This window comes from Aedes aegypti, chromosome 3 (genome assembly GCF_002204515.2).
Source record: "Aedes aegypti strain LVP_AGWG chromosome 3, AaegL5.0 Primary Assembly, whole genome shotgun sequence".
Lineage (NCBI taxonomy): Eukaryota > Metazoa > Arthropoda > Insecta > Diptera > Culicidae > Aedes > Aedes aegypti.
Window position 1 is genome coordinate 403,291,427 of NC_035109.1, and position 23,653 is coordinate 403,315,079.

General features: G+C 39.2%; 3 protein-coding genes across 3 annotated transcripts; 1 reads left to right on the forward strand and 2 right to left on the reverse strand.

Annotated features, from left to right (window-relative positions):
- Positions 1–67: 67 nt before the first annotated feature.
- Positions 68–22,857, reverse strand: LOC5564132 (rab-like protein 6). The gene is made up of 4 exons (XM_021855588.1): positions 22,369–22,857; positions 20,952–21,601; positions 631–1,497; positions 68–570 (listed from the first exon to the last, which is right to left on the reverse strand). Exons 1-4 carry the CDS (start codon positions 22,514–22,516, stop codon positions 385–387), a joined length of 1,851 nt encoding a protein of 616 aa, XP_021711280.1. The 5' UTR covers positions 22,517–22,857; the 3' UTR covers positions 68–384.
- Positions 12,511–13,882, forward strand: LOC110679828. Its single transcript, XM_021855590.1, has 2 exons — positions 12,511–12,701; positions 12,764–13,882. Exon 2 carries the CDS (start codon positions 12,800–12,802, stop codon positions 13,847–13,849), a length of 1,050 nt encoding a protein of 349 aa, XP_021711282.1. The 5' UTR covers positions 12,511–12,701; positions 12,764–12,799; the 3' UTR covers positions 13,850–13,882.
- Positions 14,033–15,386, reverse strand: LOC110679827. Its single transcript, XM_021855589.1, has 2 exons — positions 15,114–15,386; positions 14,033–15,053 (listed from the first exon to the last, which is right to left on the reverse strand). The coding sequence occupies exons 1-2, from the start codon at positions 15,375–15,377 to the stop codon at positions 14,079–14,081; spliced, it is 1,239 nt and encodes a 412-aa protein (XP_021711281.1). The 5' UTR covers positions 15,378–15,386; the 3' UTR covers positions 14,033–14,078.
- Positions 22,858–23,653: the final 796 nt, after the last annotated feature.

The following is a 23,653-nucleotide window of genomic DNA, read 5'->3' on the forward strand; positions in this document are numbered from 1 at the left end:
CAAGGTTTGTTTTGGAGCAGATAACTTTTAATAGGTAAAATGTATCATTTTATTTTTTTTTCATTCACATATATCAATATTACATCGAGTGGTTAGAATTTATACAACAATTGATTTACGATTCCAATAATATATTATACTATGTATAATTGCATTTTGGGACTTCATAGTGATTTTGCTAACAAATTCATATCCAATAGGCTCAAGCGCGGAATGAAACTATCTAGCTTGTTTGTAAGTTTTCTAACTTTAGCGCGACATCTTAGTAGTTAACCATATATAAAAATAAACGAGTATAATATTCAAAACAGTAAAAAACATGAAGGAAGGAATAGTTTAGCAAATTAAGCACTCTGTTCGAAAGTTCATCAATAGATGAGTCTTTTAAATCGCTTCGTACGCTTCCTCGCAATAGTCGACGCTCGTTTTCATCTCCTGTACAAAGTCGTCGATGTGGCTTTTGCGTTTGCTGCGCCGTCGTTCATCTCGGGATTCATCCTTCTCGCGGCTAGATTTCTTCGACTTTTTGTGCTTGCTGCTGCTGCTACGTTCCTTGTCTTTGTCCTTACTCTGAAAGAAAAATGGGACGGTTTTAGATGAAAACGTTTTGGAAGCATGCCTGAGCCTTACCTTCTTCCCACTGCTACTACTCTTGGAGCAGGTGACCGACACGTTAGAACCGACATCTTCACCGCCTTCTGGCGATCGCCGTTCCTTCGTATCGAGAGACCAACTCTCGCTATCATGCAGCGATCCAGCATCTGCATTCGTTGTGTCCACTCGATCGATCTCCAGTTCAATGCTGGATAACGAAAATGCTCGATCCACAACCACTGGATTGGGGGAAGGCGTTAGCTCATGCCGAAGCGGGTTTGTTCTACGAGGCGAGTCTAAGACAAGGCTTGACTTGGCGGTTGGTTCTTCCGGTTGATCAGCACCATCACCAACAAACTCGTCATCGAAGCGAGAAACTAGTGGATTGTGGTGATTCTCATCTTCGCTATCAGATTCCTGCAGTGGATTGGGTTCTTGTGATGCGACGGTTGGACCATCCAAGGCATCGTCCAGGAAGGATTTGTCCAAAACACCTCCGTCCGGACAGAATTCATCTACGTTGCTGATTTTCCCTCCCGGAGAACTTAGAGCACCGCCTGTAGCCACGAAACCACTGCCACTGCCTTCCACCGGAATCGAACCCATTGTGGCACTTTTGGGGATTCGTAAAGCTTCGACACTTTGTGAATTCTTAGTCGGGGATGACGTTGCCTTATTTGCTGCCGGCAAGGAAAGCTTGGCAGTGTTCACAGTAGAGGTCGATGCGACCGCCAGATGACTGTTCTTGTCAGGAACGATTATCGGATGTCCGCCACCCAGAATGATGCTCTTGGTCGGACGAGGAATTTGCTCCAGGGGAGTGGACGGAGCCGATGCCGGTTGTGACTTTTTGCGACTGATCAGATTCTCCAAAAAGTTAGTATAATCGGATTCGTCGGATTTCTGCAGAATAAGATTGAGAAAAATAATTAGTATTACTTAATTTGCGATTGAGTGTTAAAAAATCTTTGACCGATTCCTTCAAGATTTGCGTTCAGTATATTTTCATGTATTCAATCGATAATTCCGCTGGTCCGGACGAAATAAGGTATCCTTTACTGAAACACCTAACATCAGAGCTAAGCAATTCCTGCTGAAACTGCTCAATCAAGACTGGAACCTAGACCGTTTCCCATAACAATGGAGGCACAGCCTGATCATTCATATACCAAAAAATGGATCATCATTGACTGAACCCAAGGACTACAGGCCTATTTCACTCACGAACTGCGTTTTGTAAAGTTACTGAACGTATGGTGAATCGAAGACTTACCGACTTCGTTCAAGACAAAAATCTGTTGGATTCAAGACAACATTCTTTTCGGAAAGGTTTCGGAACAGGAACCTATTTTGCCTCCCTCGGCCAAGTTTTGCATGATGCCGTCTAAGCTGGTCAACACGTGGACATAGCGGCTTTGGACTGTGTACATGAACGCCTTTCGTCTTAAGAAAGTTGGCCGAATGAGGTCTGGCTGATAACACCTTCTATTTCATACTCCAATTTTCTCAAAGACAGGACCTGGCAAGTTCACATAGGCAATCACAAATCAAATGTCGTTAGAGAAGAGATTGGAGTCCCCCAAGGCTAAGTTCTTGCAGTAACACTGTTTCTGGTGGTCATGAACGGAGTTTTTGGGGTCCTGCCGAAAGATGTCTTAATATTCGTTTATGCGGACGACATTATCATCGTTGTTGTTGGGCATAAACCGGGTTATCTTCGGAGAAAACTTCAAGCAGCTGTCACGGCTGTGAGTTTATGGGGCCAAGTCGGTGGGTTTCAAATTACCTGCAAGCAAAAGTTTCTACACACATGCAGGCAACAGTTGCCACCGGGCAGATTTGAAGCCCTTTAGAATGGAAGGAAACTCTGTACCATTTAAAACTCACTGTCGTATTCTTGGCGTCTAAATGGACCGCCATCTTAACTTTCAAAAGCACTTCAAAAAAGTTTGTCAATCAAGGGTCAAAAAACTGATTTCAGCTGCATGGACGGAATCATGGCAAGAAGAAAGACAGCTTTTCCTTCGCAAGGTCAAAGTTGAGACGAATAAATGGACTGATCAAAGTAACTGGAATCGTCAAATTATGTATGATACTTGTGGCACTAAATAGTCTATTTAATACATTCTTGCTGCTTGTCCTTGGTACACATCTTTAAGAACGACCCATAGACTAGATATCCGAATAAGAGATATACTAGCCCATAATCCTCCCACAGAAGCAGCCCTGTCAAACTTCCTAAAAAAGCCAAACTCTATGAACAAATTTAGCTGACATGTTACGACTCAAGACAGCACTCCAGGAACACGAAGACAAATTACGGAATAAATACCACGCCAAGCTGATGATAAACAACGCAAGAACACCGGACTGCTCTTTGATTTTGATATTGTATACTTGATAATTTTGTAAACGCTTTGCCAAGGAGGCCTCTTAGGACGCCTCTTCTCTGTTTTCCAAAAAGACGAACCAGCCTAAGGCTAAAAATCTCTATGATAAAGACAAAAAAAAACTTCAAGGATTTCTTCAAGACTTAGTAATGATTGTAAATCCTAAAATATTCTCTGATGAAATTCTATGAATAGTACCTGGTGAACTCTTACGCCCTGGCCAAGATCGGAGGATTTGATGGTGCCAAAGTGGAAGGTGTACCATAAAACAATATCCGTCTGTGAAACGTATAACCTTCCCAATACCTCGACACGCCTCTAACGGTTCATGATTTATCATGAAAGAATCATCAAACAGTATTCAGAAGGAACCCCCAAATCACCTCGAGTAGAATCCCTGAAGAAATGTGTATACATAGTTATGATTACTGAAAGTTTTACATATTCGGAAGAAAAATACCTAGGTACAGTGCACAGTGGTCCAGGAATCAGTTTTACGCGGAAAGATGCATTTTGAGCTTTAGAATGAAACATTAGACAAAAACGGTCTTCTACAAAGTTGTTTGTATTAGTTAAGCCCTTTGTTTGGTTTTATTGAAAATTAGGGTGGACCACATTTTCATAGAAATTGTGTAACTAACTTTCTTATTTGTAGAAATTATATTATACATGCTTCAGCAAAGATATAGACCATTCAATTTCAAGCAACTTTGCCAAAAAAAAAGTTTTTTTGTGTCTCTTAAATTGACCGATTTAGAGCTTTTTTCCTGCAGTGACATAGGGTGGTCCGAACAAAACTGGTTTTCTGGCTCTAGAGTTTTCAATTCAAATTTCTCATCAAAGTAGTCTATGAAACACTTTTAGAGCTTTAAAAAATGCGTAATTTGGTGAGTGAAGAAACTCGCTATCTCCTTTCGTTTAGGAGTTATTGTTGTTTTTCTCTCAAAAACATGCCTACTTTAATTGTGAATATCTCTGATTGGGGCAAACATAAAAAATATCTTTTGACGGCATTCAAAAGACAAAATAAAATTGTATATTATATCAAAAAATTACAGATGTGTTATTTTTGTAACTCTAATAAAATGCCTTGAAAAACAAAGGTTTTTAAGCAGAAAAACTTTAATAACTTTTGAACTAAAATAGATATCATCAATATTTTTGCATGAAAATTTGCGTTTTGTTAAGTTCTTAAAGTCATTCATAGACCGCTTTGACGAGAAATCTGAAATAAGAAAGATTGGGCTCTAAAACTATTTTGAAGATTTTCATGGTATGTATTTCTTTATTATTTTACATTTTGAGCATGTAAGTGAAATTTTAGACAAAAATGATCTTCTACAAAATTGTTTCTAAAAATGTAAGCTTTCATACTGTGTCATTTGAAACTAGGGTGGTCCACAATATCACACATATCATATAATCAACTTTTTTATTTGCAAAAATACTGGTATATGCTCTTAGGCAAAGCGGTAGAACTTGAAATTTTGATCAACTTTGCCAAAAAAAGTTTTTCTGTAGCTCAAAATTTGACCAATCTAGAGCATTTTTTCCTAATCATCGCAGGGTGGTCCAACAAAAATAAGTTTTATAACTCTAGTTTTTTTAATATTATTTTCTCGTCAATGTCGTCTATGGACGATTTTTAGAACTTAACAAAACGCAAATTTTCATGCAAAAAGATTGTTAATATCTATTTTAGTTCAAAAGTTATTAACGTTTTTGTGATAAAAAATGTTTGACTTTCAAGACGTTTTATTAGAGTTACAAAAATAACACATCTGTAATTTTTTGATATAATATACAATTTTATTTTGTCTGTTGAACGCCGTCAAAAGATATTTTTTATGTTTGCCCCAATCAGAGATATTCACAATCAAAGTAGGCATGTTTTTGGAAGAAAAACAACAATAACTCCTAAACGGAAGGAGATAGCGAGTTTCTTCACTCACCAAATTACGCATTTTTTAAAGTTCTAAAAGTGGTTCATATACTACTTTGATGAGAAACTTGAATTGAAAACTCTAGAGCCAGAAAACCAGTTTTGTTCGGACCACCCTATGTCACCGTAGGAAAAAAGCTCTAAATCGGTCAATTTAAGAGATACAAAAAACTTTTTTTTGGCAAAGTTGCTTGAAATTGAATGGTCTACAACTTTGCTGAAGCATGTATAATATAATTTCTACAAATAAGAAAGTTAGTTTAATCATTTCTATGAAAATGTGGTCCACCCTAATTTTTAATAACACCAAACAAAGGGCTCAACTAATACAAACAACTTTGTAGAAGACCGTTTTTGTCTAATGTTTCATTCTAAAGCTCAGAATGCATCTTTCCACGTAAAACTGATTCCTGGACCATAGTGCAGTGCTGTTCTAAGTAATAGCAATGTACTTCGATTTTAATACAAAATGCTCAAGTTTTGATTCGTTTCTATCAATATAGCTGATGTTTTTTCCAAAGAACTACAAATATGCTCAATTTTGTAATGGTAATGAATTTACATTTTTAATCTCCTGCCGGAAAGTTAGATACTAGGTGAAATTGTTCTGTACTAGTACTATGTGTTGAAATGCTGAAGATTTTTTTGGAAGTATTCTTGGAGGAACGCAGAGATAGAGCTTACTGAAGCAGAAAAAAATCCTTGGATGAATCTTTAAAAGAATACTTGTAGTTCAATCACGAATCTTTTAAAGAATGATGTGGTACAATCCATGAAATTTTCTCAGATTTGGCTAGATTTCGAAAAAAAAGTAGATTGTCGTACTATGTACCGTAATTCGGGGTGTAGTTGATCTGTGGGGAGAAGTTGATCATTCACGTACCCACATGTATAAACTGTCAAGAGAACTATGATTCGATTTCGATTAGCACAATTTATGTGACGTCGTTTTACCTGATGGCTGCTCTTGATGATCCTAAGTTCGGTTTGACATTCAAGATAATTATATCATGGAAAAACTGATTTTTTATGAAATGTTTGATGAACTGTTGAAGGGTTCTTCTCCAAACAATCGACTATTGACAAGGCTATATAAAGACATCATCTCAATGAACTGTTTCATACATTCCAGATATGTTCTGTGAATCCAGTTTTGAGTTTGCACTGTGGATAAACAATCATTTTCTGAGTAAAAAATGTATTTTTTGTGCGCGTGTTACAAATTTCAAAGAAAATTGCATACATTTAGGCGGTGTGGTGTGTTCTGTAATTTACAACATTCAAATTTGAAATTGGCCGATATATCATTAAGTTGTAAGATTTTTGAGAATTGATCCAGATTCAGTGACCCCAAATTTTGTGAATATCATATCTCTTCATTTTTGGAAACTTATCGCAATAATTGATTAACTTCACCCCGGAATCAAAAACTCCACTTTTTGATTTTAAAAATATATTTTTGTTGTTAAATGAACATTTCGTCGAAATTTTGTTTGTATATTTCGATAGATATCCAACCAGTACATGTTTTAAAAATATATGGATAATAATACATGCATTCTAATAGGAACAGAATCGCTCGAAAGTGATCAACTTCACCCCATTTTACGGTACCTTTCAATTCTGCCCTAATTGCTTATCTATGACAGATACGCGTATTTCGACTACCGCTTTCAGCCTTCTTCAGTGTCGATGAAACGTATCCAGAGGAAATACGAGTAACTGACACTGAAGAAGGCTGCGAAATACGCGTATCTGTGAAAGATAAGCAATTACGACAGAATTAAAAGGTACAAAGTACTCCAATCTACTTTTTTGATTCTCTAATGAGTTTCTCCTAAGAGTGTTCCAATACATTAAACATAGTTGGGTAGATTTATTGCTGGAACCTCTGGAAAACTTAGTGCAAGCAATTAGTAGGACGCCTTGCAAGATTACACAGTTAAAATCTTGAAAACAACATTTGCAAAATTTCTTAGATGAATTCCAGAATAAAGTTCCGAAGCAATCCTATGAAAATAATCAATAGAATTCATGGAGAAACCTGAAAAAATTACTGGCGTTTTCCTAGGAGACATCTCTTGATGAATGCTTGATCAGTTTTTGGAAGGTTGCCTGATGAATTAAAAACCAGCAGGAATTCGAGGCTAAAGTACCCATCCAAAACTTTCTTCAGATATTCCCAGGGGAATATTTTACTTCCAGAAACTTTACTTGGAGAAACTCCTGTAGAAATTCATGTTGAAATTTCTGGATATATTTTTAGAGGATTTTTTTAGGTTTTTAGAGAAATCCCTGCCCAGATAGCCGTAGTGAGGGTCGTGGGTTCGAATCCCGCTGGTCGAGGATCTTTTCGTAAAGAAAATTTTCTCGATTCCCAGGGCATAGAGTATCTTCGTACCTGCCACACGATAAACATATGCAAAAATGGTCAATCGGCAAAGAAAGCTCTCAGTTAATAACTGTGGAAGTGCTCATAAGAACACTAATTTGAGAAGCGGGCTTTGGGACGTTGGGACGTAACGCCGGAAAAAAAGAAGAAATCCCTGCATGTTTTTTTAAAGTAATTTCTAGAGACGTTTCATGAGTAACTGATGAATTGCTTTTAAAGCAGTCGCGGATAAATGCTTGCAGTAGTACATGCAGGAATGTCTACACAAATTCCCGTAGGAATTCCGTATCGTTACAGAAATTAGAACCCACCTCGTCGTCAAAATGCCTACAACCAAGTTCAAGTAAACTACCGGTGTAACTAATTGTTGGACTTGGATTTTCTTTGTCGGCCAGTCTTGGAAGATTAAGGAAAAGATGAAACAGGGTGTCTACTCGTGTACTGAAATAAATTCCCTGATATTTCCAGGTTTTTCCAGTCTTAAGAAATAATTCCAGGCTCAAGAAAACTCTAAAATACCAATGAAATGACTATCGAATTAATTTTGAATGAATTTGAATTCATTTCTAACAGTGAGTCTTAAATGACTTCAAAACAAAAAATCTTTGATTCTTTAGTGATTATTCCCCAAGAAAATCCCCCCTGCAATTTCATTTTAAAAACCTCAAGACTACAATGTGGATTTTTCGAAGGAGAAGCATAGAAAACACCTCAGAGATTTCATTAGGAAATCCTCCAAACATTCTCCAACAAAGTGTTAAGTCCTCCAGACTTTTATGCAACGATTCTTCCATTGCTTCCTTTTGGGTACTCTCAAAAATACTCATTAGGAACTTCTAAAAAAAATAGTATCTTCTCCAGAAAGTACCTCTGGGTCTTTCTTAGAACTCCCTACAAGATTGTTTTTCAGGATATCTTCAACATTTCAACTTGAAATTTATCTATGGATACTTTCTGGATGTACCCTAGAGATTCCTTCTAAGATTTCTTAAGAAATTGCTCCAGTAATTCTTTGAGATATTTTTCTTTAAGTCTTCTCGAATATATTTTTTCAGGCATTTTTTAAAGAATATCTGCAGAGAAATTGTATGATTTTTTTCAGAAATTATTAAATAAATCTTTGACAAAAATTTGGACGAGTAATATTTTAGAAAAAAAACTAAATAAAACTCTGATGAAGCTTGTGTAAGGTTTAGAGTACATAACTCTTGATGAAAAAGGTTCCCTGAAAGAACTCCTGGAGACTTGAAGAAGTTTTAGAAGATTTCCTAGATCAATTGTTAGGATTCTTCTTCTTCTGCTGGGCATTACGTCCTCACCGGGACAAAGCCTGCATCTCAGCTTAGTGTTCTTATGAGTACTTCCACAGTTATTAACTGAGAGCTTTCTTTGCCAAAGTTGCCATTTTCGCATTCGTATATCGTGTGGCAGGTACGATGATACTCTATGCCCAGGGAAGTCAAGGAAATTTCCATTACGAAAAGACCGACCGGAAATCGAACCCAGACACCTTTAGCATGGCTTTGCCGCGGACTTTAACCACTCGGCTAAGGAAGGCCCCCAATTGTTAAGATATTGAAAAAAAAAATTGATTTAAATTTTTTTTTTCAAGATGCTGAAACCGAAAATCAATCGAATCCCGTAGGATTTTCTGAATTCTAATTCCTTGAATAACATCAGTAGGAATTCCAAAAGAAGTTTGTGTATGTAGGTTTGTGAATGATCGGAGTAATTACTGGAAAATTTGCAGTGGTGTGTACCTTAAATAAACTTTAAAAGATTCCAAGGGTATTTTATAGAGATGTACCGAATATTCGGCCGGCCGAATATTCGGGCCGAATATCCCGATTATTTTGATTTTGCCGAATATTCGGTCTGCCGAATAATGAAATCTGTTATTCGGCCGAATAGGCCGAATAGTGACCGAATAATAACAAAACTACCTAACTAAGAAAGTTGAAAAAAAAAATTAAATAATTCATTGAAGTGATGATACATTAAAATTTCCGTTTCATGGATTTCATGAATGGTGTTTATTGCCAAATACTAAAAAATGTGAGAATTTTTCCGTTCTAGGCGATTACGGTGCTACTCAATACACAAGGCATTATCTGCAAAAGAGCCTTTTAATAATTTCTCCGGGGCTATAAAGTACCACTAGCTTGATGCGTTCGGACTTTATGCTTTTAGTTATTAGCACATTCCATTCAATATTGTTTGCGACACCTACTCACGTTCTTCCTTTATTATGCTAGTCAGTGGTCTACGGTCTATTAGTTCCAATTTCTATGAAGCACTTTTAGAAGTCAAATGGGAAATCATATAACGTATATAGGATTAATCTAAAAAAATGAAATATATAAAAAGTTCCAGCAATAGAATCCAGCTCCCTAACTTTAAAATTCAAAAATTCTCAGAACTTTTGGTTTTTATGATTTCTACAACTGGTTTCAAAGGCTCAAGTAGACGATCATTCTTTTCCTTCCATAATCCGTTCAATTTTTCACCGTATGTTCGGACTGAATTTCCTAGTAGCGGTACCACAGGTTGTAGTGTCAGGGCAACTTTAACTGTAATATATTTCAGTGTTAGGAATATACTTCGAATTATCATTATTAACTTTAACTTACAAATCTTCAGATTTCTTATCATCTTCCGATTCCTTTCTTAGCGTGTTGTTTCTTAGGTTAAGTATTAACTGTAGGCTATAAGAACAAATTGCATGACTAATTTAAGACATTTTAACTATCGTTTTCGAATTTTATGTGTACTTATTTTATGTTTTGGCTCTGCTTTATATATTTTAAACTTTTAGACAATATTTTTTAATAATATCAATGACTTCAGCGCACGTGTAAATTATCTGTAATGTTTAATAAATAGTAGCAAATTGTTTATGTTTTAATTCATATGTCTTACTGTTCACTCGGAAATATTTCAGCAAAACAGACAATATTTTCATGGGTTTTTAAAAGAAATATTCATAAATTCAATGAAGAGATAATTCACCAAATCGATCGGACGAGTAGTTTGTTTTAGTTCGAATTCAATAGTGCTGATTCATGTCATTTTCCGAACTGTCAGGTTAAACTGTCAGTGTCAAACATACGCATGAGAGAAAATATGCAACAGGGCAGTCTGATCAAGGAGGCTAGGGTTGCTCGCCGTCACACCGTAGAAGTTTTCCCTACTTAAACAAACTCGCTTTTTTTGTTTTATTCCAGAACTACATTTTTAAGATTTCGAGGAATTAGACGAACATACAAAAGTGTCTTGTCCATATTACACGTCCAATTGGAACTCCCAATAACGCATTCGAAAGGCAATGAGTTAATTTCACTTTGCAGGTATTTTGGAACATTTTTTGAATTTTGTTTACTCATGACTCAAGTCATGGCTGTTCTCGAAAAAAAATGGCTAATATTCTCAGCATAAAATCGACCAAAATTTTAATCCGGTACGGCATTAGAACCGCAATCTCACAATCTTTCAAGAGCACCTTAAAAATTTTGGCGGAAAAATCTTAAAACTATTCAAAATTATTGAAACAGTAATTCAAGTCATCATGCAAAAGTTTGGGCTCACCCCTCAGTATGGTGTATTGTGCAAGTTTGGGTTCACTTGAACATACTTAAAACAAAAAAAAAATGCTAAAAAATATAGCCATGTTATTTAGTCTATTTTTTGAATATATCACAACTTTAAGTAAAAAAATAGTAAACAAAATTTAAAAAATGTTGTTGTCCAAATACCTTCGAAGTAAGATTGACACATGTCTTTAATCCTAGAGCTATGGACAGAACACTTTTATATGGTTTCAAGCGGGCGAACCCAAACTTTTGCACGGGAGTGTAGTTTTCGAGAAATTTGGCGAACATATGGGTTTTATTTGGCCGAATATTAAGATTTTATATGGCCGAATATTGAGTCACTATTCGGCCGAATGTTCGGCCGAATATTCGTTTGGCCGAATAATAAAATCACAAGTATTCGGTATTCGGCCGAAGGCCGAATACTGCTATTCGGTACATCTCTAGTATTTTATTCGAGAAATTCATTGGGAAACGTTTGGATGAAACACTGAAGAAACTCCTAGAAAAACATCTATAGAAGCATTATGATGAATCGACGATCGAGTTTATTGGGCAATCCTTCCTTCCTAATAGATTTTCTCGAATAACCCCTCGAGAAACTGTTGGAGCAATTCCTGGGAGTAACCATGGGTGAGCTCTAAATGAATTCACATGAAAACGCGTAGGAATTCTTGTAGGATTCCTTAGTAAAATTTCCAAACGAATTTCTTCAAAGCTATGCAATAAATCTTTGTGGGTTTTCTTGAAGAAATTTTTGTATGTGAATCTTTGGAAAATTCTTTATAGCAACAACTGGAGGAATCGATTGAAGAATTAGTGCATAGTTTGGGGTAGTTTTCGAAAAAAAAACAAATCAAAGAAAATAAATAAATAACGGGAGCACAATCTGGAAAAATTCCTCTAAGCATCCTTCGACAAATCGCTGGATGAATTTCTGGGATAATTGGTAGAGAGAACTCTGTATTTCATTAGAATTTCTACGAAAAACAGGAATGCCTAAAAAATATTCAGAGAGTGGGCTCTAAGCAGCTAGTCTGGTCTGAAGAAAATGGTCTTTTCAGAAGTTCCTAATGAAATATACGTTTGGTTTGTAGCTTCTGATAGAACAGAATGAGTCTTTTTTTTTTTACAAATTCATGGGTTACTACGATATTCATTATTCCCCTCCTTAACCAGAAATTTGTAGTAATCCTAATTGTTTTGCAGCTTCAACAAATTTTGCAATTGGGACCGCCTTCGTAAGTACGTCAGCTTTTTGCGAATCCGATCCGACGTGCTGAACTTTTATTGTACCATCGTTCAGCTTTTCTCTTACAAAATGATGCCGCATGTCTATGTGCTTTGTGCGAGGAGAATAGCCAATTTCCTTTTCGGCTAGGCATATCGCACTACGGTTATCGCAGAATATGGGTACAGCATCTTGGATACCAAATAGTTCACCTCGTAGTCCGCGCCACCATACAGCTTTTTGTGTTGCAGCGCCATGTACTGTACTCGGCTTCCATGGTAGACAACGCCACAGTTGGCTGTTTCTTGCAACTCCATGATACTGAGCCACTTGCGTATTGGAACACATACCCCGTATTGCGGCGCTCATATTAAATCCACGTTCAGCGGCGGCGGTAACGCGCAGAGGAGATACCCGCGATACAGACGCAATGTCAAAATTTGTTTTGTTTTGAATGTTTGTTTATTTCGATCGAATTCGGTTTCGAAGCTTTTGGTCTCAATCAAAGTGATTCTTTTTGCAATTCATTTAAATCAATAATTGTAATTAAAATATACCCGTGGTAAAGAGTTTTTAAGAGTTAATCGTATATCAATTAACGAAAATTTCACTGTTTCTTGTCAGGTACGATCAATCAAATAGTGAATTCTCGAGCGCGAAATGGCTGCAATTAGAGAAAATGTTCTTGGTCATCACGCCTCCGTCAACACGGTTTATCACTGCCTTTATGGATATTATTACCTAGGCATTAGGAAGTGCACCTTATCTAAAATTTATGCTAAACATCATACAACAATTTCCCAATGGATTCGACAGTACGAGGACAATAAATATTTCGGGCGAAAGGAACGTGCAAAAGTATACCTGCAGTTCGGCCCACAGGAAAGATCGTGGATAGTGGAATTATACAAAAACTGTCCTATTTTGTACCTGCACGAAACCAAAGAGCAGTTTGAGAGAACGTTTCACAAACCCATTAGCACCGCATCAGTCAATCGAATCCTTCATTCCGAAGGGTACAGCTGGAAGGTTTTAGAACGAAGAGCCATTCAACTGCGGCAAAAAGATATATACCGATTCCATTCCGATATGAGTATGATTACTTGGGATTTCCATAACCTAGTGTTTTTGGATGAAGTTTCCTTCGATAATCGTGGGATGCTTCGGAATAAAGGCTATGCACCATTGGGGAAACGCCTCATATACCGTGGGGAATTCATAAGGCGTCCTAGATGTTCTATGTTAAGTTTCTTGGGATGTAATGGAGTGATTGAAACGTTCTCGACCGAAGGGACCTTTACACGAAAAACTTTTTTTGATTGTGTCCGATCTTTTGTACTAAGTGGAGCAGTTAAACGGCACCCTGGACAGTACAGTACTTGGGTGATGGATGGTGCTCGCATTCATTGCCATAAGGCAATCATAGAGTATTTAAGATCACTAGGCATCAATGTCATATTTTTACCTGCTTACGCACCTTTCTACAACCCTATTGAGTTCGTTTTTGGTTACATCAAAAGGCATCTTAAGAAAACATATATTGAGAATAGCTCCAAAGATTTAACAATAACCATTTGTGAGGCTTTGCAGCATTTCAAAAATTTTGATTGTTCAAACATTTTTAAAAAGTGTGGTTACCTTCCAGGAGGCACTTTTGATCCCAGCATTGGTTTGGGCCAAGACATGAAAACATTTGGTTTCCAAACTTAAATGTTAAGGGGGCTTCCATAAAGTATTTCACGTATGGACAAAAAGGAAGGGGATTTAAAATAATCATTTTCTTCTTAATTTACCTAATGGATGCTCTCTAAGTGATTCTTTCTTTGTTGTACAATAAAAATATACCTTTTGAAGTATGTCTTTTATTTATTTAATTCGGAATACAACAGAAACTCATCAAATCAGTTGAAATTAAAAAGGATACATAAATCAATCATGTTCACAGGTGGTCAACATCAATGCAGTCTGTTACGGACTGAGCTAGCTCCACTGAGAATCTATTCTCTCTGACCGATACTGAGCTGTTCATAGCTGTGAGCATGTTTTCAAATTCAGTCTGCTTTTCTTGTAGCATAGTGATTCGTTGGCCCATCACAGATGCAATGTTTAACAATTGCCGATGATCGTCGTTCAGATCCTGAAGCACTTTAACATAAGCTTTGTTTACAGTAGAAGCTACCTGGAAATCTAATTTTGCTTTTTCCAAGAGAACATCACTGTGCACAGGAACCGTACTGAACAATCCAACAACATGTTGAGGTGGAGTCTGTTGTGTCAATTCATCCCGCATATTCATTGGTTTGCTGCAAATCCAATTCGCCCAGCAGCCCCAACTCACATCATCTGCGCTCAAATATCTTCCGTGCCGCTTTTTTAGGTCTTCCTTAACTTGATTGAGTGATGATATTGATTCTGCACCTGCTCGGTCCGTTGTTTGTGAACGTAGCAATTGGCTTTCAACCTGGTTCCATTTGTGAAGAGTTGATACTGCATCAGAATATTTGTAGAGCATCACAGTCACATCCTTCGTTTGCCAATTCTGGAGTGTATGGCCATCAACCTTGGAGGGAGGAGTGCTTCTCTTGCTAACTTTATCGAGGAATAACATGAACTTGTCACGATCTTCATACGTTGGAGGATTATCCCATTTAAGTTCCCCTGTGTTCTCAGATGCATCCGGAAAAACAACACCACGATCAATGAATTTGGAACAATATTGCCATATTTTTTCCAGAACCGCTTCCGCAGAGTTTCCAGAAACCAATACGTCACCACATCGTTCAAATGATTTTTGATTTTTGAACTTTTTTTCAAAAACCGTAGCTTCGAAACGATATTCGTCGTTTTTGGACGTACTTGGTAATTCGTCAAACTCAGTAGAGAGGCTTTGATTTCCGAATTTGTTTTTCTTTTGCTAAAATAACACAGAATATAATCAGGACCAGTTCAACTACATATTTACAAATTTACTCACTCGTTTCGGTGGTTTAGATGGTCCGGCCTCCGTAAGTGGATCTACGCTGGAACCAGATAGTTCCAGCGTATCGAACACTCGTTCCTCATCAAGATATTCCACGTCGTAATCAAATGAATAGTTGAGTTCTTCTTCGCCTGGTTTCGAACTGCCTGCATCGCTCGGCACACCGAATCCACCGGCCGTAATCGGAATTGAAACGTTCAATTCACCAGCAGGAGCAGTAGAGTTCTCTTCTGTGTATCCGTTAATGGAATCGGCCATATCTTATCCTTTTTTCTCGGAAGATTTTTAACTATGCTCACGAACTGCTTTGTACTTTTCACTCTGCCGCACAGAAGTAGAAATCGAATCAAAACAAAAACAAAGTCGAGTGGGCAGGGATGGAGTCGCTTTATAAAAATACAGTTGCACCAAGAGTAACCCAGTGTCTTTGAATGCGAGTTTGATGACACTTTCGTAACTAGTGACTTTTACCAACCGTGCGTTTATATTTTGACAGCTTGCTCAGAAATGCTGAGATAACCGCCGTTCGTGGATTTATCTTGCAAGGTACAATATTAGATCGCCTGGTATCAGCATCATTGCCCCAGTCCGCATCACTGAAGCCCTCGAAAGAACGATCTGGTTTCTTGCAATAAACCAGCTTCATGTTGAGCGTTCCTTTGAGATAGCGCAAAATACGCTTTGCCGCCGTCCAATGAGCTTCGCCAGGATTGTCACTAAAGCTGCTTACAGAGTTCACAGCGTAAGCTATATCGGGCCATGTGCACTGTGCCAGGAATTGAAGTCCACCAACTAGTTGACGAAATGGAATGTCCTTCATTTTATGTTTCTCCTCAGCAGTCCGTGGACACATAGCTTTCGTCAACTTTTGTGTCGGATCACACGGACTCGAGCTTGTGTTGCAGTCGTTCATCCGAAAACGCAGCAGTAGGTCTTCAATATACCGCCGCTGGTCCAACATGATACCATTCTCTTTCTGGGTGATTCTCATTCCTAGTACTTGCTCAGATCGACCTAGATCCTTCATCCGGAACGTTTTCATCAAGCGATTCTTCACGTAGCTTACCCATTCCTTGCTGTTCGAAAACAGCAGGAAGTCGTCGACGTAAACAGCTATCACGATTATTTGCTCACCATCCACATGATAGTAGACACAGGGATCGTAGCTGGAACGCTTGAGACCGATGTTCTTCAGTTCCGCATCCAACTTCTTGTTCCATACGCGGCTGGCTTGTTTCAGTCCGTGTAACGCCTTACGTAGTCGACATACCTTTCTAGGACAAGTTACATCTGCATAACCTTCCGGCTGTTCCATATAGATGTCTTCTTCATCCAATTCTCCTTGCAGGAACGCAGTTATGGCATCCATTTGGAACACGTCTAGATTCAGTTGAGCAGCCACTGCCAAGAGATAACGAATTGTGGCATAACGCACCACCGGAGAATAAGTCTGGTCGTAATCCACTCCTTTCTGCTGTGAAAACCCCTTTATCACTAAACGAGCCTTATAGCGATCCACGGTTCCATCCACGTTGGTCTTGATCCTGTAAACCCATTTACATTTCAGAGCTCGTCGGTAGCTCGGTCAGCTCCCGCGTGTCGTTCAGCTTCAACGCTTCTAGCTCCTCACGCATGGCATCACACCACGACGTTCGATCATCTCGCAAGGATAGCTTCTCGATACGACTCCGGTTCACATAAACGGGATGGGAAAAGGTTTTCAGCAAAAGTACTACACGATAAATCAAAATGTTGATACTTGCCTGGAATTCGGCGCTCCCTCACGCTGCGCCTGACCACGGTCGATCGTGTATCTTCTTGTTGCGGAGCGAGCGCAGGCGTAGCTGGTGTAATCGTCATAATTGTGTCATTTGCGCTGTCATAGTCTGTCTCGGCTTCAGTTTCTTCATCGGTATTTTCTAGTTCATCCGCAACTTGATTCTCTTCACTCAGAAGATCGATATCTTGAGGTCGAGATTGATAATCATTCTCTTCACACAATTGCATCGTCGCACGCTCCTGTTCAGGTACTACCCAGACAACCAAAATGTACGTATAGCGAAATCACCTGGAGGCTTTGTATGTGCAAAATTTCACTCATAAGATGTCGCGAAAATGCCTTCTACGTACAAAAGTGGAGGCGATATACGTGCATATATTATGTGATGAATAATAGTATACAATGCGAGTGTATAAATTTCCTACCGAACTAACCTGTGATGTTATGCGATTCAGCTTATGATAACAAATGTTGATTTGACAGCTGCTACGAATTGGTTCGACTTACTTTGTACGAGTGTACGGGACTAAACAAAATGTACAAATGAACTCAGAAGAGAAGCGTTTTATGCGAGGAAACTCATCAATCTGACGATTTCATCTACCGTGTTTTGCGGGTTTGATGTAATTTGAACGAATAAACGAGTTATATTGTGAACTTTGATGCGATTTCTGGTTGTCTGGGTACCTGACTTGCTTCCAAGGACACATTCTTCTCACTCAAAAACACCACATCACGACATACTGTTACCTTGCCATTGCGAGGATTGAAAATTCGATAGCCTTTGGATTGTTCACTGTATCCAACGAAAACACCTGCTTCAGATTTAGGATCCCACTTCCGACGCTGCACTTTTGGAATATGGCACATCACCTTCGAACCGAACACCCGCAATTCCGACAGATTCGGTTTCTTCCCAGTGAATCACTCCTCGGGAGTCACATTGAGGCTTTTGGTCGGTGATCGATTGACCAGGAACACGGCTGTGGCTACTGCTTCCGCCCAAAAATGCTTCTCCAAGCCTCCATCGAACAGCAAACAACGAGCCTTTTCCACCACCGTACGGTTCATTCTCTCCGCAAGGCCATTTTGTTCCGGGTTGTACGGTACCGACTTCTCATGGTGTATTCCCGATTCTCGTAGAAACTTCTCCATTTCTGAATTTACATATTCCAGACCGTTGTCCGTACGCAGTCGTTTGATCTGCTTTCCCGTCTGTGTTTCAGCAAACGCTTTGAAGTCCTTGAAGCAATCCAGCACGCTTTTCTTCGATTTCAAAAAGTACACGAAAGTCTTCCGGCTGGCATCGTCAATGAAAGTCAAAAAATATTTGCTTCCACCGATCGAAACGTTTTCCATTGGACCACATAAGTCACTGTGGACCAAATCAAGGACATCTGAAGCTCTGTTACATCGTTTCTTGAATGGTTGACGGCTATGCTTCCCTTGTAGACACGTTGCGCATACCGGAATGGTAATATCCACAAAGTCAATGCCTTCTGCTATGGAGCGTAGCCGTTTCAAACTGTGGCTGTTCAAGTGCCCCATTCGTCGATGCCACAACATCATGTCTTCATTCGTTTTGGCTGCACAGGACATTTGCTCGCCGGCCAAGACAAGCTTGTAGAGTCCCTCGTTCTCTCTTCCTATTGCAACCAGTTCGTTTGACGCAGATCTAACTTCACACGTGTCCGCAGTGAATACTACCTTGTACCCGCTTTTACAGATCTTACTCACTGAAAGCAGGTTGATCGCCAAATCTGGAACTTGAAGCACTCTTGAAACAGTCAAATCGCATACTGCACTTCCAACAGCCGCCTTGAGTTTTGCGTTTCCAGTGGCAACAACAGATGACACCGTATTATTTGCCACATTGATTCGTTGCGAAACTTTTTCCACGTCATCGAGGATCACCCCACCATGGCACATATGAGATGTTGCGCCAGAATCGAATATCCAGTCCGGATTTGACTCACCGTTTCGCTGGAACACACTAAAGGCTGCTTGATTATTTCCCTTCTTCTCATGCTTCGCTCTAGATTCCTTCTTAGGACACTCAGCTGCATAGTGGCCCATTCGCTGACACTTGAAACACTTCACATTTGACTTGTCTGTCTGCTTCTTACGCTGCTGACTGATAAATGCCATATCGCTTCCACTTGATCTGGGAGTACTGGCCACCTTGACGTACTGAAGAATTTTAGCCTTTACCGCATCCGCCGTCATCCGAGCGCCTGACGCCTCGAGACCCATAATCATAGGTTCGTACGTTTCCGGGAGTCCCATCAGCAGGAGACTAGCCAGCCAAGTATCGTCGACTTTGAAGCCGACCTCTGATAACTAGTGACTAGTTGACATCAGCTCGTTCACGTATTGCTCCACAGATGAGCATTCCGACAGGTGAATACTGGTAAGCTTCCGCAGCAATCTAATTCTTCGCGTCATACCATCGTCTTGAAAAGCGGTCTTCATGTTGTTCCAGGCTTCCTTTGCCGTTTTCGCTGCCTGCATCAAACTGTAATTCACGGGTTCGATACTCAGGCAAATGGTAGCCAACGCCCTAAGGGAAGACGCATCAGCCGGACCTTGATCACCTCGTTCCACGGTGTCCAAGGTACCTTCTCTGAAGAGCATCATCTTAGTAGCGAATGCCCTCGACGAATAGTTTTCTCGGCCCTTGAGACGTTCCACCATCGGTAAAGAAATGCTTCCACTCGTGCCCAGGCCTCTTGAACCGCTTCCACCTGAATTGCTTCCGCCGGGTTGGTTTAACGAACTGCTACCGTCTCCACCTTGATTCGAAGAATTCATTTTCTCGCTTCCGGAATTCTTCTTTTGAAAATTTTTTCACTTGTTGAATCAGTTGCTATGGAGCTTGACATAGGCCCATAACCTAATGAAATATACGTTTGGTTTGTAGCTTGTGATAGAACAGAATGAGTCTTTATTAAATTACAAATTCATGGGTTACTTTAGTTCCATTAAAAAGTACAGTCATCTCTCCCTAACTCGATATTGAAGGGACCATCGAGTTAGGGAGGTATCAAATTACAGAACACAAAAGCAGTGCAACTGCATTCCAAGGGACCATCGAGTTAGCCATGAAAACCATCTTTTACTATGGCTCTCTAACTCGATATCGAGATACGGAATATCGAGTAAGGGAAAGTTAACTGTATTCATTTTACTAGTGTATGCATCAATGTTTTACATTAATCAATTACACTGTGGAACATTTTTTTTTTTCAAGCATCAAAATAATGCTATTTACTTAAATAAGAGTTACTGAATGCATGGTCGTTTTGTAAAATATTCTCTAGATTTTGAGATATTGGGTGCTGAAATGCATTGTTCAACGACTACAGTCAACTTACATGCAAGAACCAGCTTATATAAAGATTTATTTGCTTCGTTTACTACAGAGTTCAAAGTTAATGTGTTAGAGAATAGTTTTCAACAAATTCATAACACATTCAAAGCACAAAAATTATTTGTTGATGTATTAGAAAAGTATGGTATCTTGCCATATAATAGGAACGAATAATTTTGTGTGACGATGCGGCATGTTGAAAAAAATCGATTTATTCAACATTTATTCGTGCATTCAAACCAAATCCTACATAATCCTATTGTGATGAGATGCCATCCACAAATTACGTAACGCTCTAAGGGGAGGGGAGAGTAGGCTTAGGCGTTACGGACGGGGGGAGGGGGTCAAAATTTCAAATTTTAGCGTTACGTAATAAATGGACGCTGCCTGATTATTGATGGGTTAGATCACTAAATACCAGGGTGGGTGTACGGCTGTCAACTACAAACAAAGCTCGCCTAACAATCATCCCTCGGGCGGGCCGTCCCAAACAGCACAGGTCGAAACGCGGGCCATGCCTGATGCATTTCAACACTCAAACAGCGGGATGCCTAGCAGCGTTGTGAGCTAAACGAATACACCCACAAAACATGAACGGTAGGCGAACCTCGTTGCGTATACCCCCCCCCCCCTGCTAAATACCAATCAATTATAGCTATAGGTATTGAGGTATCATTCTTACCAAAAACTCGCTAATCTCCAATCGGCAAATATCCGCATCTTGCTCGTTCTTCTTGAGTGACGCCTCGAGGGCACTTTTCTGAAGATATAGGAACGGGATGCCAAAGAACTTATGAAGCAATCGCAGCCCAAATCCGTTTCTCATGGAACTATCGCCGTAAACGATCTCCGCCGATCGATTCTGGCTGGCATCCTCGATGAAACCTTGGATCTGGTCCTTACTGATGACCCGATGGTGGCCCATGTCGCAATGGTTCCCCAGTAATAGCACCGGAATCTCACCCGGCACTTTTGGCAACTCTCTGCACACGTAGTCGAACGTCCACGCCTTGGTAATGTCCATCATCATGATGACACAATGGGTTCCCTTATAAACATCTAGGAACTCGGCATCTAGCACCGGAATGTCCTCCTTGGCTAGGGCGTCCGTGTTCAGCTTCAAGCCACCGGTTTTCTGCTTGGATTTTCCGCGGTCAACCACATCCCAGACTTCGACCTTGACAATGTCGTCCGTTGCCTTGAAGGACCACTGAATCGAGGCCACCTGGATCTGCTCGGTTGGATTGTACTGCTCGAGGAATGCTTTGCCCTGAAGTCGTTCCAGAAGACACGATTTTCCCACATTTCGATCACCCTTGATGATTACTTTCACTGCAAATAAAAAACAAAATTACTCATTTTAGAAAGTCGCGTCTATTCCTTGAAACATGGTTGTAAGAAATGCGGTTTGAAATGCTGCGGAAATTCCTAGAAAATAAAATTCTAGAGAAATTTAGGTGTAGAAATTCTTGTAGCGTTTCTAGGAAAAATCCTCCAACGATTTTCTTCATAAACTCTGGAATAAACTTTTGTGGATTTTTTTGAAAGGCGATTCCTACAAAAATCTTTGGAACTGAAGAAATTAATTAAAGAATTAGTGGAAAAATCTGGAGGAAATCCTAGGGTAGTCTTCGTAAAAAAAATCAAATTCCCGAGGAAATTATTGGAGCGTTAAAGTGGTCAAGGATTTCCTGGAACAAATTCTATAGAGAAGTTCTGCAAGCATCTCTTGAAGTACCACTGGAAGACTTTCTGGAAGAATTTGTAGAGGAATCTCTATTAGACAGACTCTATGGACAGATCCCTGTAGGAATGTATTTGAGGAGTAGTCTAGTAGTTTTGTATCAGGGTGCAAGGAGAATAAGGGAAAAGCGACTTAAGAGGCATTTTGATTAACATAGTGACTTTAGAGATTTTCCATTTAAAATAGAGACTTTTTAGATACTTTCATTGAAATAGTAACCAAGTTCTAAATAAAAGATCTGCCACCAGCCCTGCTATTAAACCAATTTATTAGAGGAAAACATTACCCGTTACTTTTGAGTTAAGTGACCCAAAGGCCCCCAACTTCATACCGATGTAATGGATGTAATACTCACTGTTGTACTGAACTCCACGGGAGAATTTCTTTTTCAACGAATCGGACATCTGCTGCCCGACGGAACCCGGCACGGCAGAAGTACCTCCGCCCGCACCACCGGCAGGGCCGTCCCCCTTTGTGGCCAACTTCTTGAATACGGAAAACATCCTGCCGACGTCTGTTTTTTTTTTTCGACGAATCGATGACGACGCAACGCAGCAGCTGCTTCTCTGTTCGGTGACCTCAATGTAAGGGAAAATTTTCTCGTTTCTGCTCGAGCTCGACTGATGATGGTGAGGCCATTGTATTTACATTTCCACCGTGTCTATCCACTGATAAGGACACTCGGACTCGTTTTGTGGGAATGGTGCTCTTATCTTCGATTCTTCACAAGATTACAGATTCCGATGTGAAACAGATGGAGAAATAACAGGAGAATGCACAGAGAACCGAATGCACTTTGCAGATTTCATTCATAAACTTCTACACACACATACACTGGACTGAATAAGCGAATTTTGACAGATAGCAACGTCAGCAAAACAATACTGCCAGGGGGTCCAACGAGGGAAAGAATTGATTTTTTTTTGAAGTGTAGCCACGTGCACTTCAAAATTATTGCACGCAACAACGATGCAATGATGTAATAAGGCTGATAAAAATATTAAATTTCTTTTATGTCCTAGACCACTTGGAAGCAGTGTTGCCACATTTTTTCCAACTCTCATCTGTGTTTTTGGCTGAAAAAATCTTTTTTATCTTAAGTCAACCTCCAAAAATCTTAGTAAAAATCTGTGTTGCAGAAATTTCAATTTTCAATGTATTTAGATCAAATAGACCCTTTGCAAATGTATTTCTGCTGTTCTTGGCATGTCGACAATTTTTAATTTGAACTTATTCTTCTAGATGTGAAATAAAAATGCAAAATTGTTTCAAAAAATTTGAAATACTTGAGTTTTTGAGAAAAAGTAAATAGAATAATAGCATTTCTAATTTTAATATTCCAAAACCGTGTCCTTAATTTGTGAAATATCATAAAATCTCAAAAATCTTTTTTTTTATCTCAAAAATCTGTGATCTGTGATCACAGATATTGTACCTTGCAAGATAAATCCACGAACGGCGGTTATCTCAGCATTTCTGAGCAAGCTGTCAAAATATAAACGCACGGTTGGTAAAAGTCACTAGTTACGAAAGTGTCATCAAACTCGCATTCAAAGACACTGGGTTACTCTTGGTGCAACTGTATTTTTATAAAGCGACTCCATCCCTGCCCACTCGACTTTGTTTTTGTTTTGATTCGA